The 16,169-nt window shown below is 38.9% G+C and overlaps 1 protein-coding gene across 7 annotated transcripts in view; it reads right to left on the bottom strand.

The window, feature by feature from the left end:
- The window catches only part of glra2 (glycine receptor, alpha 2), a 22,610-nt gene extending 6,441 nt beyond the window's left edge, over positions 1 to 16,169 (bottom strand). The window contains exons 1-7 of one of the 7 annotated variants that reach the window (XM_054787374.1): positions 15,764 to 16,169; positions 15,441 to 15,562; positions 11,426 to 11,493; positions 6,645 to 6,868; positions 4,519 to 4,601; positions 4,283 to 4,420; positions 3,998 to 4,212 (exon numbers count right to left, since the gene is read on the bottom strand). In XM_054787374.1, the coding sequence (XP_054643349.1) occupies positions 3,998 to 4,212; positions 4,283 to 4,420; positions 4,519 to 4,601; positions 6,645 to 6,868; positions 11,426 to 11,493; positions 15,441 to 15,562; positions 15,764 to 15,831 (918 nt within the window). In that variant the 5' untranslated portion in view covers positions 15,832 to 16,169. The other 6 variants (XM_054787373.1, XM_054787371.1, XM_054787369.1 and 3 more) reach the window with 6 other exon arrangements.

Here is a 16,169-nt window from a genome sequence, read left to right as displayed (position 1 = left end):
CTCTAGTGGGGGGGGCATCACACATACTGTACATACAGTAGGAGTAGGTGTTAAGTTTATAACACAAAAACGTCGCCAGAACAAATACAAGTCTGCATTATTTACCTTTACGAAGACTAAATGTTTCTCCCCAAGTGATAACATTTTCAGCAGTGTTACTGCATCAACCCGAATATAGCACCCCTCTTTTTCTAAACGTTTGTAGAAAAATGTCTTTTAAGCCAACCGAATGACAAAACTATTTTTTTAAGTAATGTTTTTCACTATCAGTGAAATAACTGGTAGATTGCAATAAAAAGAATATCAAGCAACTTTGTTGTTGGATGACACTGCTCCAACTTGCTTGGGCAGAAAAGGTTTTGTGCCCCCTGCTGGTTTGCATGTGTGAATGTCTAGACCACGGGCGTCAAACTCGTTTTTACCGTGGGCCACACAGTTATAGTTGCCCTCAGAGTGTAGCCTGTAACTGTGAAATCATATAAATGTATACGCACGTAATCGTCTCATGATATTATTGCACATTTGATTATTTTCTTACATTATCTGTTTACTTGCATTGAAATCAGAAGTCAAGGTGCCAAGCAGAAATTCGAGAATCTAACTATTGTATAATTCTGTTGAATGGGGTTTGACAACAAAAAAGAAAGTCCACTTGCATGCACTGCAAATGTTCTGTTAAAATTGACAAAACAAATACATTTCGCAAGAACAGTTTCTTACTAATTCTTTACTATTTAAAAAAAAAAATCTGTGACCTAATTTTTTATGTAAATCAATCAATAAATAAATATCTACACACATATATAACAAACAAAATAAAACATAATTAAATAATCATAATAATTAATCCAAATGAAATAATGTAAAAATATATTGTCTTTGATGTAATTTTTTGGCGTAATTTCCACGCTTTCTCAGGCCACATCAAACGATACGGCGGCACGAATCTGGCCCCCTGGTGTTGAGTGTGACACCTGCAGTCTAGACCCTGAATATAAGACGACCTGTCTTTTTTTTTTTTTTACTTTATTCTCGGCAAAACTATATGATATTCAGGTTGATCCAGTATTTGGAAATTAAACAAAATGTTCGGCGTTACGCTGCATTCAGTAGAGTGGACTATTTTCCAGCAACATCAGGAGTCACACGGCACAAAAATGGTCATATAGGGGAGACTGGGGACAGTTGCAACACTTTTTACATTACTTTCAATTACTCAGAGATTATTCAGACTAGGCACACCAAATCTTTACATAGTAAACCTACATCTGTCTGCTAAATAGCCATACCATTTAAAGATGGCTACATATAAGGTATCAATCACAATATTTATTTGAATAAAACAATTCAGACGTTGCAACTGACCCCAAACCTGGGGACAGTTGCAACACCAATCAGGGACGGTTGCAACATATCAAAAAACATTAAACTTCACCAAAATTGTATGCTTTTTGTTTAAATAACCACAGTATACAATATTAAAGTATTTAATAAGTTTAGTTTGTGTAAAACATAGGCCTACTTTGAGTCGATGTGCAAATGTTACGGAAGCTATAAAAACTTCCCAAACATAGAATAATTTGGAGTGCAAAAAACATTAATTAAACATGTGAACAAACAGTGAACAGTTTTAGTGAACAAAATTCACATTGTTTTAAAACTCCAGTGAATATAAAGTTTGATTTTTAAGTTTTGTTAAAGGCACACGAATGCTTCAAAAATAAAACTGCAACACTCGCCTCTTCCCCAACAAATCTGCTGTCTTGTGAACTATTCCAGCAGCTTCTGAACACTTCTGCAGAACCCAGAACATTTCTGCTAACTCACAGAAAAAAAACAGACATCTTCTTCCTCTTCAGAGTCTGATTCTTCTCTTTTCTTTTTTTTTTTGTTTTCTTTACACTTTTCTTTGTGGTTTGATGTTCTTGTATTCTTTTTTTTGCCTTCCTTTGTTCAGATTTTTTATTATCTTGTTTATCATTAGCATTAATTTTGTATTAAGATTCCCTATTCTGCCCATCATGAGCAGTAAAATATATTAATTGAGCCTAGTGTGGTCTATTTTGATATTAGCATGGGGACAGTGGCAACCGTCACGACAAAACACCATGTGCTAACTAGCCACAGTGACATTGACAAATGTAAGCAATGTTGCTGAAGAGTCAACAAAACAGTGATTCAAACCAGGTAGGTTTGGAGTAATTCATACAAAATATTAGAATAGTATGACAAAAATACAGCTCGTGAAAAAAGCTACTTTCATACCTCCAAAACAACTTTGTCTTGATAGAAGCTGGACCAGATGCGCAATATGGCCGCTTTCTTCTTGGCGAGCAGAGGGTCTAACTGAGCATGTGCAGTATGAGTGTCATCACTCTAGCATGTTACTGATTAGACAAATAAGGCTTGTTGCAACCGTCCCCAGTCTCCCCTACTACCTTTTGCCAGAACCATGTTACGATTTGCAGATATTTTCAAATGTTTAGGGCATATTCTATTCAATGGAATTCATTAACAGTATTGTTAAAAAGTGTTTTTTAATAGTATAGCACAGCATTCCCTTGCTATATTAATCCAATAAACAGTAAACTACCGTCCTGGTGTTCTTCCTGTCACTCCCACACACCTGTGACCTGGAAAAAAGTGTCTCAAAGGTTGTTAGGAAGATAGCAGACTACAGAGGAGGAGTTCTGATGCTAAAATGGTGGTGGCGGCGGTGGTATTGAAAAGATTCATTTTGACTTTTTTTGGTCTTTAAATTTGTCTTAAACCTATTTTTCCGAAAACAGGTCTTGAAAAATATTGCTCGTCTTATATTGTGATATACTTGGGTCAGTACACTATTATGCAGTACAGTAATCCCTCCTCCACTACCACCGCTTCAAATTTCGCGGCTTCACTCTATTATCGATTTAAAAAATATCTTAATAAGTCATGCTGTTTTTCATATACGGCCTATTATTAGTAAAAAAATATGCATAGTTAAGCAAATGTTATGTAATGTTGCTTAAATTAAGCCTTTTCAAGCATAAAAATGGCTAAACAAACCACTGTATGGATATAAGGCATTCAGACGCATTCAAAGACTACTATACTGTCTACTGTCTACTATACTAGGTAATAGGAGTGTAAAGTTGACTATAGGGGTGTTACTTTATTTCTACAGTGCACTAATTATGTTAAAAACCGTATTTAGACGATCGTAAACAGGCTTTCTACGCTCTTACGAAAATATTAAATTTGTAAATAAGGAACTTCACAGAAATCCACTTATCACATTTGGGTCTGGAACCAATTAACCCCGCTAAACGAGGGTTACTGTATGTAGCAGCAGTCCGTAAGGCTCTGTATTGTCTACATATTATCCGATACCGGTGCCAAATCAGTTCTTTTGAAACGTGGCCTGTGCTTAAAAGGTGTCTGAACCGGTCTCTAAAAGAGGAAAATAATACACATTTTCTGACCAGCAAGTTGAACAGAATAGTGATTTAAACACTTCAATAATACAAATAAAATGATAACTGTCAGAAATTCAACGCTATGAAATAAAATTCACAACTAATTGTCATAATTATCACAGCAAAAAAAGCCAGCAATAGAGAGAATGCACACAACCTGCTTGTGTTGTCATGTCGACGTTCAGAATGCCGCTGTTAGTGAATGCACCTCGCTCACCGTGACCGTGATAGGTGAATAATGACAAATTGTTGTGTTGCCGTTTTGGAGCGCTACGGCGGTATGTGCGTGCTTTGTGAGAACTGAGCACTGCTGTTGGTGTGTTAAGGTTGACAACAAAGGTGCCTTTGTCGGGATGTTGCTTTACTTGTAAGACGTTACTTGCGCCTTCAAGCATTTGTTGCAGGTGGCTGAGTCTGCAATAATATAGCACCAAAATGAGGCACTAATAGGTCCGGTTAGGACCGTTTCCGTCAGCGCTGGTGCCAATACGATGCAGAGTTTCTGCACGCATCCGTAGCGCTCCGATGCTTCCTCTTACCTTTGGAAGAGAAGCTCGAGAGCCGGAGCTTTGTGTGGTCATGGTGAGCACTGTGGTGATACCCAGTGCCACTCTGGCAGGAGCAGCATCCATGTTGATCCAAAAAGACACCCATGAGAGGATGACAATGAGGAGGGAGGGGATGTACATCTGGATCAGATAGTAGCCCATCTGACGCTCCAGATGGAATTTCACCTCAATGCAGGTGAATTTGCCTGTTCAGAAATAAAGGTTTCAGATGCTAGGAAATGTGATGTGTGCGTGTGACATATTGCATCCTCTTACCGGTGTTGTAGTGTTTGGTGCAGTAGCCCAGCTCCTTCTCCTCCCTCATGATGAACTGAGGCAGTGTCAGACCGTCTGACACCTGCACGGCGCCCTTCTCCAGCCACTCGAAGATCAGGTCGTTCATGGTATAGCCGACTGCAGAGAGAGAAAAAAAATCTCATTTTAAGTCTCTCGCCGTGATTCTGATGCCATCATCCAGCACATTGTTCATGCAAGACAAAGTCTGTGCTTACAACTCTCCAGTTGCATCGTACAAGTCTGGACGTCCATGGGAAAGTTCTTCAGATCCATCGGGCAGGACAGGATGAGAGTCAATCTATGACACACAACAAATGAATAGGTGCACATGCTGGAAAAGAGACTGAGGTAAAGTGTGACACACTCTCTCTTCTTCTTCTTGTGTCTCCCGCGCACTCCGCTGAGATACATCACCAAGGATTCACTTCAGTGGCTTCCAATCACACTTTCATTACTGCAACTTATTGTCTCGCCGATGCATTCAGGTGCCCGACGGTGAGCGGCGATAGAGGCTAACCAGCTTTCATCTCTTGGCGTCCACACCTGAGCACCACTCAGCCCCCCCGAGCAGCCTCACTAATAGACTGAAACTCTTTCGGCTCGGAGAAAATTGAATTCTGCTCCCGATGTAAGTTATATTGAAATGGAATGAAATATTTTCATACATGTGCTGTTTTTTTTCCCCTCGACTCTCAGCTGTTTGGCTTTAATTAAAGTTCCCAATCCAGCTTCGGACTCTTTTCAGAAAGTCCACAAAGTCCGGCAAACTCAAATCCCAGCATGACTTCCCGTTTTTATCTTTTGATCCTTCGAACAAGAAGACCCAGAGATTACCATGCGCTCCACTCTTTTATTAAAAATCTACATGCATGAATTAGAGGATGTCAAAGGAACAATCACAATGGGATCACATCTAATTTAAACTGTCTGCTGACCACCTTGAAGTCCTGATGTCCAGGAAGATATGTGATAGTATTGACTTTTTACTGAAAGCTTAAGTAAAGTAAACCTGTACTTTTAATTAGTTTTATGGGGGAAAAAAATGTCATAGGTAGGCTACATACTAAAAACTCCAGTAGTCTTTACCTTTTGGTTCCTCTATGTACTGTATTACTGTACTACAAACGACAATGCACTAACTTTTTCCACCAAGGGCCGCATCCTGAAAAATCGAAGGATGCGGGAGCCAGTTATAGTTTCCATTGTGTAAACCAACCCAAGCAGTTATATACAGTACTGTATAGCTAAGAAGTTATTTCTATCTTTAAAGCTTTGTGTTATAGGCAGTGACGGTTCTGCTGGCTTGAACGATGCCCTGGGCGGACCGGCTCTGTAGCGCCCCCACCTCCCGCCCCAGACGCACACACTCACACACACCCACACAAATTTACACAACTACTGTAGTTTCTCCTTAAAAATATATTTTTTGTAACTATATGAAGTTATACATTGCTGTTATACATGACATGTGGGGGTGCGAGTATCCTGCGTCCATCCATAGAGGGCGTCCATCTGCTCACATCCTAACTGGACTTCCTAACTTTCCCCCATGAGGCGGCGCCCCCAAGAGGATGCCCATATGGCCCATAGCGAGAACCGCCACTGGTTATAGGTGACAAAAAATATTTCTTGCCCATTTTTCCTTTTTTTCATTTTACAAATATTTCAACGTTCTTCCCACACATTTTTTTCTAAATATTTTGACTGTATTCCCATAATATTTTGACTTTATTCTCATCATAATATAACTTTGTCCCAACTGAATTTTCCAAAAACTTCAAATTTCTTCTTTGTTTTGCTTGTTTCTCAGAATTTTCCTACTTTAAAACAAACTATTTCATTTATATTTCAACTTTATGCTTCTAAAGTGTTTTTTTTTCCCTCATGATGACTTTATTCTCATAATATTAAGACTTTTTTCTCATAAGAGTACAACTTTTTTCTCTTAATTATTTTATGCTCATAAAATGTGCGTTTTTTTTCGATTTTTGCTGTTGTTTTATTTAGTTTTCTTGTTGTTGTTTTTTAATTTTTATAAAAATTTACATTTTTAATCAGGTTTGAATTCCCGTAAATTTCTTTTACTGCTGTGTGAGTGACACGGAGAAAAGCTCGGACTCACATGGGGAGAAGTCGTTTGGCCCCGCGTGTTGGTTTGCATATTTCTAGACCTCAAATATAAAACGACCTTTCTTCAGACTTTTTTTTCCCCTAGGGGTACCAGCTTATATTCGAGGCAATGTGGTTATTTCACAAGTGTACCATCACAGCACCATCCCCTGCATCTTGCTCCTAATTTAAAGAAACCCCAAAAAAAACATATGTATTTTTGTCCACTCACCTAATACTGTAGAGGACATTCCCATTCTTGAAGATCCTCAACAGCTTGTTGTCCGTGGTGACATCGTGGAAGTTGGCGCCCTTCTCGTTGGCAAAGAAGAGGTCGGGCTTCCATATGGAGTCCAACATGGATGGGTCCAAGTCCAGGGAGGAGTCGGGGTATTTGCTGTACGCCAAACGGGGGTCATTCCACTTCTGCCGCAGGAAGATATTCACTCTGTAATCCTGCAGACACGAACAGGCGGCTTTGCATATTTTGTGGCGCAGTGATTGGGCTTGTGAGACAGCACACACTGGTGACACAAAGCATTGTTTTTTTAATACAATATCTCCTCTTTTGTAGTGTAGAAATTGCATTAAAAAAGCTGCTACATTACTGGAAAACATAACAGAACAATGTGTAGTCCCCGCGATGCGTTCATTGGTGAAATTGGCTGGGAATTGATCTCGCCGTCTATTTGTATGACTTTTAACCTTGGATGCCTAGTGTTATTCCAAGTCAGTAGGGTTATTGTGTTGATCAAGATGAATTAGTTCTGCAGTTTTGAAGCTCAATTTGTATTGACTACCGACTGAAATCGAATGCGGTTCTGGTTCTTTGACAGGGGAAGACATGCCTGAATGTGACGATCAGATGCACGGGCCATTTTGACGCAGGTATCAGTTAAAATCAACATTGACTAATGATGCATGGAATTTTAAGGATCTGTTAATACTGTGCCCAATACACCTCTGAAGAAGCATCGTACCTTCTGCTGATGTTCAACTTTGACTACCTTTGCTTTCGACGGTAAGATATCCTTTAAAATCAATAGCTTTGTTCTGTGGGCAAGTTGAAGGTATTTGTGTCAAATATGGCACTGACCAAAAAAAAATGTACCTATTCGTATGATGTTTGACCTCAATTACCTACAGTATCTCATAAAAGTGAGTAACCTCACATAAATATACAGTATCTTCTCAAGGAACAGTACTATAGAAAATCATTTAAGTTGCATAAACGATTTTTGCAGATTCACTCATCATGTTTTTGAAAAAAATATATGAATTATGCTGTTTTGTGGCTGAGTACTGCCTATTATTAGTCAAAACATATGCATATTTAAGCTGTTATGTATATTTTTCATCAAATAAGCATTTTCAAACATAAAAATTGTTAAATGAACTAAAATACAATAAGGCATTCAAAGATGTTAAATTGGTCACGAGGTGTCAGTAATTACTGTAATGTTCAGTGAGACACACAAGCACCAGATTTGATCGCCGGAAGAACAGGCTTTTATTGCAGGTTTGAATTAGCTCACAACAAGCACAATAATCTCTACTGGAAACACGTGCTCCTGTTGCGGCTGTAATACACGCAAAGCTAAAGCACAATTCTGAAGCCCCGACATCACTTCCTGACCGCCACCCACTCTTCTCCCATAGGAACATACAGTATTTATAGCAACAAGAGTCTTACTTATGTCTTAAATGGCTTATTTTCTGTCATTATGTGTACTATATTGGGTAATATGAGTGTAAGGTGGCTATAGGGGTGTTACTTTATGTCTAGAGGGCTCTAATAATGTGTAAAAACCGCATTTAGAAGACGGTAAACAGGTTTTCTAGGCTCTAACTACACAAATATTCCATTGATAAATGAGGAATCCTACTTTGCGGAAAATCACTTATCACGGTCAGGTCTGGAACCAGCTGATCACGAACAAATGAGGGATTACTGACTATATACAGTATGTACTGTCCACTAACAGTAAGTCAACACACAGCCGTTATTGTGTAAATAGCCGGCAACACAAGTGAGCACACCTCACAGTGAACATGTCCAAATTGTGCACAGCACACGTCATCTTGGAGGTGTGTTTGGGCTCATGTTGGAAAACTGTCATGCAGCCCAGTTTCCCGAGGGAGGGGATCGCGCTCTGCTTCACAATGTCACCGTACGTGTTGGACTTCACGTTTCCTTCAGCAAACGGCAGCGCCCTCAATGCCGGTGTAGCCGTCATGCAGCCCCAGACCGTGATGCTACCGCCACCGTGCCTGACACAATTATCCTGGTGCTTGCTGTTGTTGCCAGCTATTTAGACAATAATGGCCGAGCGTTAAGTCATTTTCAGAGGATTGTGAAGTGGTACTGCCATGCAAGATGTATAGCACTGACTACTCTGAAGTTGATCCGCGTTTCATTTCACGTAGTTGTTTCTATACTGTCATAAAAATGGTCTGTAGACACCAGTAGTATGTGTTGCATCGCAGGAGACTACAACAAAGTATGTTTTCTTGATTCTTGGTATCAAGAAAGCAAGAAACAAAGTCATGCTAACATTCAATCACAACATGAATAACAAACACAAGCAGCCCTATAATGTAAACCGGTGATAAATTACACAGTGAGTGAGAAATGCAAATGAATCTGCACCATGTAGTAGCGTTAGGCAAATATTGAATATGTTGCCTATTATAAAGTGGCGGCGCACCAACTTTTCTCATTAACTGCAATCATGCAGGAGCCATAATGGAGAGCAAATGATGTGTTTATTAGATACGGCGAGCTGCTCGGAGCAATCCATGTGTCACCCGCCATGACAAGCTCTTATTTTGTTTGACATTTCATCAGCATGTTGGCGCCTCCGTATGTTTACACCCGTGTGTAAATCCATGTAATTGCCAGCCCGTGCGCAAATTAACATCCTCTATTCCACGATCTAAGTGGTGATTATCAGCTATTATGAAGCCTTTGATGGTTGCGTTGCAGCGCAGTCTTGCAGGGTTTTGTTTTTGTATTTTTATCCCCTTAGCAGCGGGATATTTTAGCATATCAGCGCTTTCGGAAGCTTCAGCCACCCCCTGTCGTTATTGGCTGGACTAGAGCTGATTTACCAGCTGGGATTTACTGTATGAATTATTAACATGGATTAATATAAAAAAGTGAGAGCTGAAAGCAAAATGTTTCATTTACATTCTCCACATGATCTGCCAATAGACTCTCTTGATGGCAAAAAAAAAAAAATCTTAGCACAGTGGAACTGCTCAGGTTTGTACTGGTGATTTTAACATTTACCCATCGTATACAGTGGTGTGAAAAAGTGTTTGCCTCCTTCCTGACTTCTTTTTTATGCATGTTTGTCACACTTAAATGTTGTTAAATATTACTGAATGACAACAGAACGGAACACAAAATGCAGTTTTTAAATAAAAGTTTTTATCATTAAGGAGAAAAAAATCCAAACCTACAGTACATGACCCTGTGTGACTAAGTGATTGTCCCCTAAACCTGATAACTGGTTGGGCCCCCTTAGCAGCAACAACTGCAATGAAGTGTTTGCAATAACTTACAATGAGTCTCTTACAGCGCTGTGGAGGAATTTTGGCCCACTCATCTTTGCAGAATTGTTGTAATTCAGCCACATTGGAGGGTTTTCCAGCATGAAGCACCTTTTTAAGGTCATGCCACAGCATCTCAATAGGATTCAGGTCAGGACTTTGACTAGGCCACTCCAAAGTCTTCATTTTGTTTTTCTTCAACCATTCAGAGGTGGACTTGCTGGTGTGTTTTGGATCATTGTCCTGCTGCAGAACCCAAGTTGGTTTCAGCTTGAGGTCACCAACAGATGGCCAGGATTTTTTGGTCGACAGCAGAATTCATGGTTCTATTTATCACAGGAAGTCTTCCAGGTCCAGAAGCAGCAAAATAGCCCAACACCATCACACTACCACCACCATATTTTACTGTTGGTATGACGTGCTTTTTCTGAAATGCGCCGCTACTTTTACGCCAGATGTAACAGGACACACACCTTCCAAAAACTTCTTGTCAGACCACAGAGTATTTTCCCAAAGGTGTTGGGGATCATCAAAATGTTTTCTGGCAAAATTGAGACAAACCTTAATGTTCTTTTTGTTCAACCGTGGTTTTTGTCTTAGAATTTTTGCCCAGTGTTTTGAGTCATGAACACTGACTTTAACTGAGGCAAGTGAGGCCTGCAGTTCTTTGGATCTTGTTGTGGGTTTTTTTGTGACCTCTTGGATGAGTTGTCGCTGTGCTCTTGGGGTCACTTTGGTTGGCCGGCCACTCCTGGGAAGGTTCACCACTCTTCCATGTTTTCGCCATTTCGCCCCAAAACTTTAGAAATGGCTTTATAACCTTTTCCAGACTGATAGATCTCAATTAGTCTCAGTTATGTTTTAACAGGGGGGCAATCACTTTTTCACACAGGGCCATGTAGGTTTGGATTTTTTTCTCCCTTAACAATAAAAAGTTTCATTTAAAAACTGCATGCTGTGTTCAGTTGTGTTGTCATTGACATTTAAGCGTAACAAACATGCAAAACATGGGGGAAAACACTATTCCACACCAGTGTAAGTGTAAAAAATTGGTTAATTGTGTTCAAGTACAAGTAAAACCATAAAAGCATCGTAAATGTAATAATGAAGGTGTCTCACACGTCTCATTCTAACTTATTTTTTACACTTGCACATGCAAGTAACTTCCTGTGTGATGCGTTAGGAATTATTGCAAAAAAAAAAAACCTGAAAAAATCTTAAGAGATTCGGCTGTATTTGCTTTTCTAATAAAATGATTAAAAAAAACAACAACAAAGAAGCATGATGGTGATTAATTCAGTCATTCCCTCAACTCACCATTGTAGTTTCTGCTATAGAACCAAAGCTGTTGATAAATATGTTGCAGCTAACATTAACAGGCGGACCTGCAGGTTGAGGGACAAGACAGCACATTCACACGTTTGCACAGAAAAGCAGCCAAAATGCCAAAGGACTCACCATGGTAGCCTCTGTGACTGAGCCAAAACTGTTGATAAAAATATTGCATGTAACGTTTACGGGGGGACCTGTGGGATGGAATGACAATGACGTTTGGATGTGCTGGTTTACTTCCTGCTGGGCTGCATTGATTCATGGGTACACGTTGGATTTACTGTAGACCTGTATCTCAAAGTTTGTCTTTACTGAGATAACTAAAATGCCTGGTTGTGGTTGAAGATGACAGCGATGTATCCCATTAGACATATTGGGGATTGGGCAAGTGGATGAAAGCATGATTAGCCTGCACTTGCTCCACCTAGTCGGACAGTTGATGCATTATAATTTCATCAACCCTCTCACTTTAATTAAAGAGGCGGCGTCATGTTCATGAGGAAGGTTCTTCATTCATGACGTCACGAAAAGCCACAATTTCAGCGAACGTTTGAGTGCCTCTTCTCTCCAAAGAGGAGCAAACAAGTGAGGGAGATGATTGATTTTTCTCATGCCTGGTTGTGATAAACAGGCTCTAGGGACACATTTCTGTTGGAGCATCATTAAAAAGTCAATTTTGCATCATAGCAGACTTTTACAGCCAATCAATAGGCAGAATTTTCGATATAGATCTTTTATTAGATGTGGCCTCGTTTGTTTTATGAATACCAAGCAAAGTTCGTCCACTTGCCCTCAACGTTTTAGAGTTTCAGTCTCAAATCGGATCACTTTCCACAAAAACAATCTCCTCACTAGGCATGTAAGGGTTTGCCATTTCAAGTCGCCACAAGCATTCACCCTGCATGTGTCAAAAGTGGAGTTGTCAGCCTTCGCCGTTGCCCTTTTCCCTCTGCTTTCTTCATCAATATTGCATCGGGCTCTGTATTAATATTTGCCTCGCTTTGTTGTCAGCTGACTAACAGAAAAATAAAAGTGGAAACAGCTCGCAACAATGTCAGCAAAAGGAAAAATCTAGGTCATCCTGCGGTAGCGCAATACATTCGTCAAGGTGTGATGAGCAAGAGTGCTTACTGTTTTGTTTTTTTAAAGCTGAATTAGCCGGATTGGATGTGATGGAGACGTGACAACAGCAAAGATTTCACCAAAATAAGAAAAGGGGTATAAAACTTGTGAAGGAGTTCTAGAGTCACACTAAAAAAAAAAATTTAAAAAAAGGTTGTAAAATTTAGCTTTTTTGATGTTTTAATTTGACATGAATTGTAATATTTTTGACATTCATTTTGCAAATTGTGACTTTATTCGTGTAAAATTTCCAACACAAAAATGTAACTGTAACTTCTTATAAAAGTTTTTAATCTAAATATTATGAAGTGTTCTCCCCGATTCTCATATTTTTTTTGTATATTTTGACTATACTTACTATAAATGTAAGATATTTTCTCCTGTAATAATAAAAGTTCTTTTGTAAAATTATTCATTCTGCTTATAATATTATGACTTTATGTTCAACAACTGAGACTTTTTCTTGTAGTATTATGACCTTATTTATGCAATATAACGATTTAATTCTCATAAAAATAAAAAAAAATTCCTTGTCAATATTATTACTTTTTGGTAAAATGACTGCTTTTTCTTGTAATACAGTATGACAACCTTATTCTGCCAAAATTCTGATTTTATTATCATAAAAATATAATTTTTAAATCCCTGTAATGTATTTATTTTTGTAAAATTGACAAAATTAATTGTTTTTGAAGAACTTTTTCTCATAAAAATAAAAATTTTTTCCCGGGAATATATTCTAATAAAATTAAGTCTTTTTTTTTTAATTTGAGAACTTTATTCTTGTAAAATGATGTGCGTTTTTTCCGTTGGTCGTATTATGACTGTTTCTTGTAAAATTACAAGTTTTACAAGTAATATTACTATTTAATTCTCTAATGTAACATTACAAATTCATATTAAAATATTAATATTATAAAATATATAAAATATTAATATTATAAATATATTAAAAATATTCCAATAATGTAATAATATTCTTTAAAAATTACATGCTTTCCCCTGTAATTTTATGAATATTTTTATGAACAAGTTTTTTGTTATATTGCATTTTTATTCTTGTGAATTTCTATAAACAATAGAAGATATTAATTTTTTTTCCTTAGTCATACACAGTAACCCCTCACCACTTTGTGGTTCAAATTTCATTGTTTACAATTTCAAAAATGAATAAATGATGCTGTTTTGTGGTTGAATACAGCCTATCATGAATCCAAAATATCCATATTTAAGCAAATCTTACATATTTTTGCCAACATTTTGCATTTCAAGCATACAAATGGCTAAATGAAGTAAAATACAAATATAAGGCATTCAGAAGACGCATTCAAAGACATTGCTAGGATATGTAGCATTCTACACTGGTCACCATGTGTCAGTAATGTTATTGTAATGTTCGGTGAGACACACAAGCACCAGACTTGATCAACGGAACAACAAAACTCAAGTCTGGACACCAGAGCCGGCCCCCCCACTTAGGTCTTGTAGCACCGGAACACACTTACAGCAACTCACATGAGCACAAGTCTTATTTATGTCTTAAATGCCTTATTTCGTCATATTATGTCTATTATGTTGGGTAATACTAATGTTAAGGTGACTATAGGGGTGTTAGTTCATGTCTAGAGGGCTCTGATAATGTTATAAATCGTATTTAGAAGATCATAAACAGGTTCTCTACGCTCTACGAAAATATGACATTTATAAATAAGGAATCCTACTTTGTGGAAGTTCACCTATCATGGTCGGATCTGGAACTAACCGTGGAATTAACTGTGATAAACGAGGGATTACTGCAAAAACTTTTTCTCAGATTAGGACTTTTTTCCTCATAAAATTACCACTCTATCCTAATAAAAATTGAAATAATAATTTAGACTTGTATGTTTTTTTTTTTCTTTCAGTGTGGTCCTAACTCTCCTTCCCAATAACCGGTGATGACTAATACATGGTAAGTAAGCTCACCTCCTGCCACTCCACTTGACACCAACAACAGCAAACCCCTCCACCCCCTGAAAAGAAAAAAACAGCCCTCATCCGGGCCCACCTGAGCCATCTTATAGCGGGCCAGGCCTCTCCTTATGTTATCCACTGACAGATGCTGTTTGTGTGTTTGCAGAATCCCCACATACAGCACCACAACACACAGGAGGCCTGCAGCCTTGCCACGGGGGCATCATCCATCACTTGGACCTGTCAGGGTGACACCCTCATGCCTGCTGCGAGCACTTATAAAGACCTTCGGATGGACTGTGGTATTTACACACCCTGTTCTTTTTTATTTATTTGTACATGTGAAAATGGAATGGTGTGTGTGTGTGTGTGTGTTTGTGTGTGTGTGTTGGGGCGGGGGTGAAGCAATGTTGGGATGGGAGGTTGTGGACACTTCATTAGGCACACCTGCGCAATGTGATATTAATTTGACCATGTATTTGTTATTACAGCGCTTTAGAACTGCACTGCTGTTTTTGTAATATGCCGAAAAAGCAACATTTACTCTTGCGCTACTACAATATTGTTCAATTATTTATTTTAACTATACCTGATAGGTTATACTATACAGGTGGATTCATAACATATCTGTAAGCAAACTAAAACCACTGTAAATAACATGTTGTTATATGACGGTGTTTTTCTTAAAATGGACTTACCTTTTTGCAAGGTCCTATACGATATTTTAACATCATAGGGTGTGAAGTTCAACAATTGCACACCACTGCAAACTACAACCACTATAATAAACGTATTGTTAAATGAAAACCTCGCTGACAGGGTATTATTATCTTTTTAAAAGCATGTTTTCAGTTTAAGCATCTCTCAATTGGAGATGATTAGATTGTGCAAGCGTACCTAATGAGGTGCATAATGGAATTACAAGACAGAAGTGTGCGATAGGTCAACGTCTTCGCAATCTCCAGACGCCAATCACTTTACAATATATCAGTTTATATATATATTTTTTGGGGGGGCGGGGAGCATTTTTCAAATAAAGGAGTATAATACACGGTTGAACTCACACCTTTAAAATTGGGTCGTATTCGCGCGTCGTACCCGGACGTTCGACCCATGAGTGAGTCCAGAAAGTCCGATGGAGACATGCTGGAGGAGGACCTGGGGTCGTGCTCCTTGGCGTCCACAAGCCTGCAACACATGCACGCCGACGGGAATGAGTCACAACACAAACACGCTGCTCCTATATTATATTATGATGTGGGTGGGTGGGATTGTGCGTTAAAGCGCATTACGCACGGTGTGATATCAAGCTGATGTGCCTCACTTAGTCCATCCAAATGATGAGATTCAAACCCCCGAATGATGGCAGGTGTGTGTATGTGTACGCACCTGAAGTTGTTCGTCTCCATGAAATACGCAAGCAAAGCTCCCAAAATCATCACGAAGGAGCGACGCATTCCGGGCGCTGTTGGCTGTTTGCGCTCACTTTTTTACTTTCACTTCTTCCATCTATCAGTGGTCACCCAAAAAGACATATCCTCCCGCAAGCTTCTGTGTGGCACATTCCACAACATACTTTAGTTGCAGCCCAACTCTTAAAAAAACCCAACACGCACACAAACGGTGCACAAAGGAAAAGGGACGGCGAAGGTGAATTAAAAAACCTACAAACTCAAAAAGAAAAAATGAATCCCACTCTCCATCTTCTTGGAAGAATAGGAGGAGGTTGGAGGAGCAGCCACGGTGGAGGAAGAGGTGAGCAACGCCTTTGGACGCTTGGAGAGCTTTTTGGTCT

Source organism: Dunckerocampus dactyliophorus, chromosome 9 (assembly GCF_027744805.1).
Source record: "Dunckerocampus dactyliophorus isolate RoL2022-P2 chromosome 9, RoL_Ddac_1.1, whole genome shotgun sequence".
NCBI lineage: Eukaryota > Metazoa > Chordata > Actinopteri > Syngnathiformes > Syngnathidae > Dunckerocampus > Dunckerocampus dactyliophorus.
This window is presented reverse-complemented; position numbering and strand designations above follow the sequence as displayed.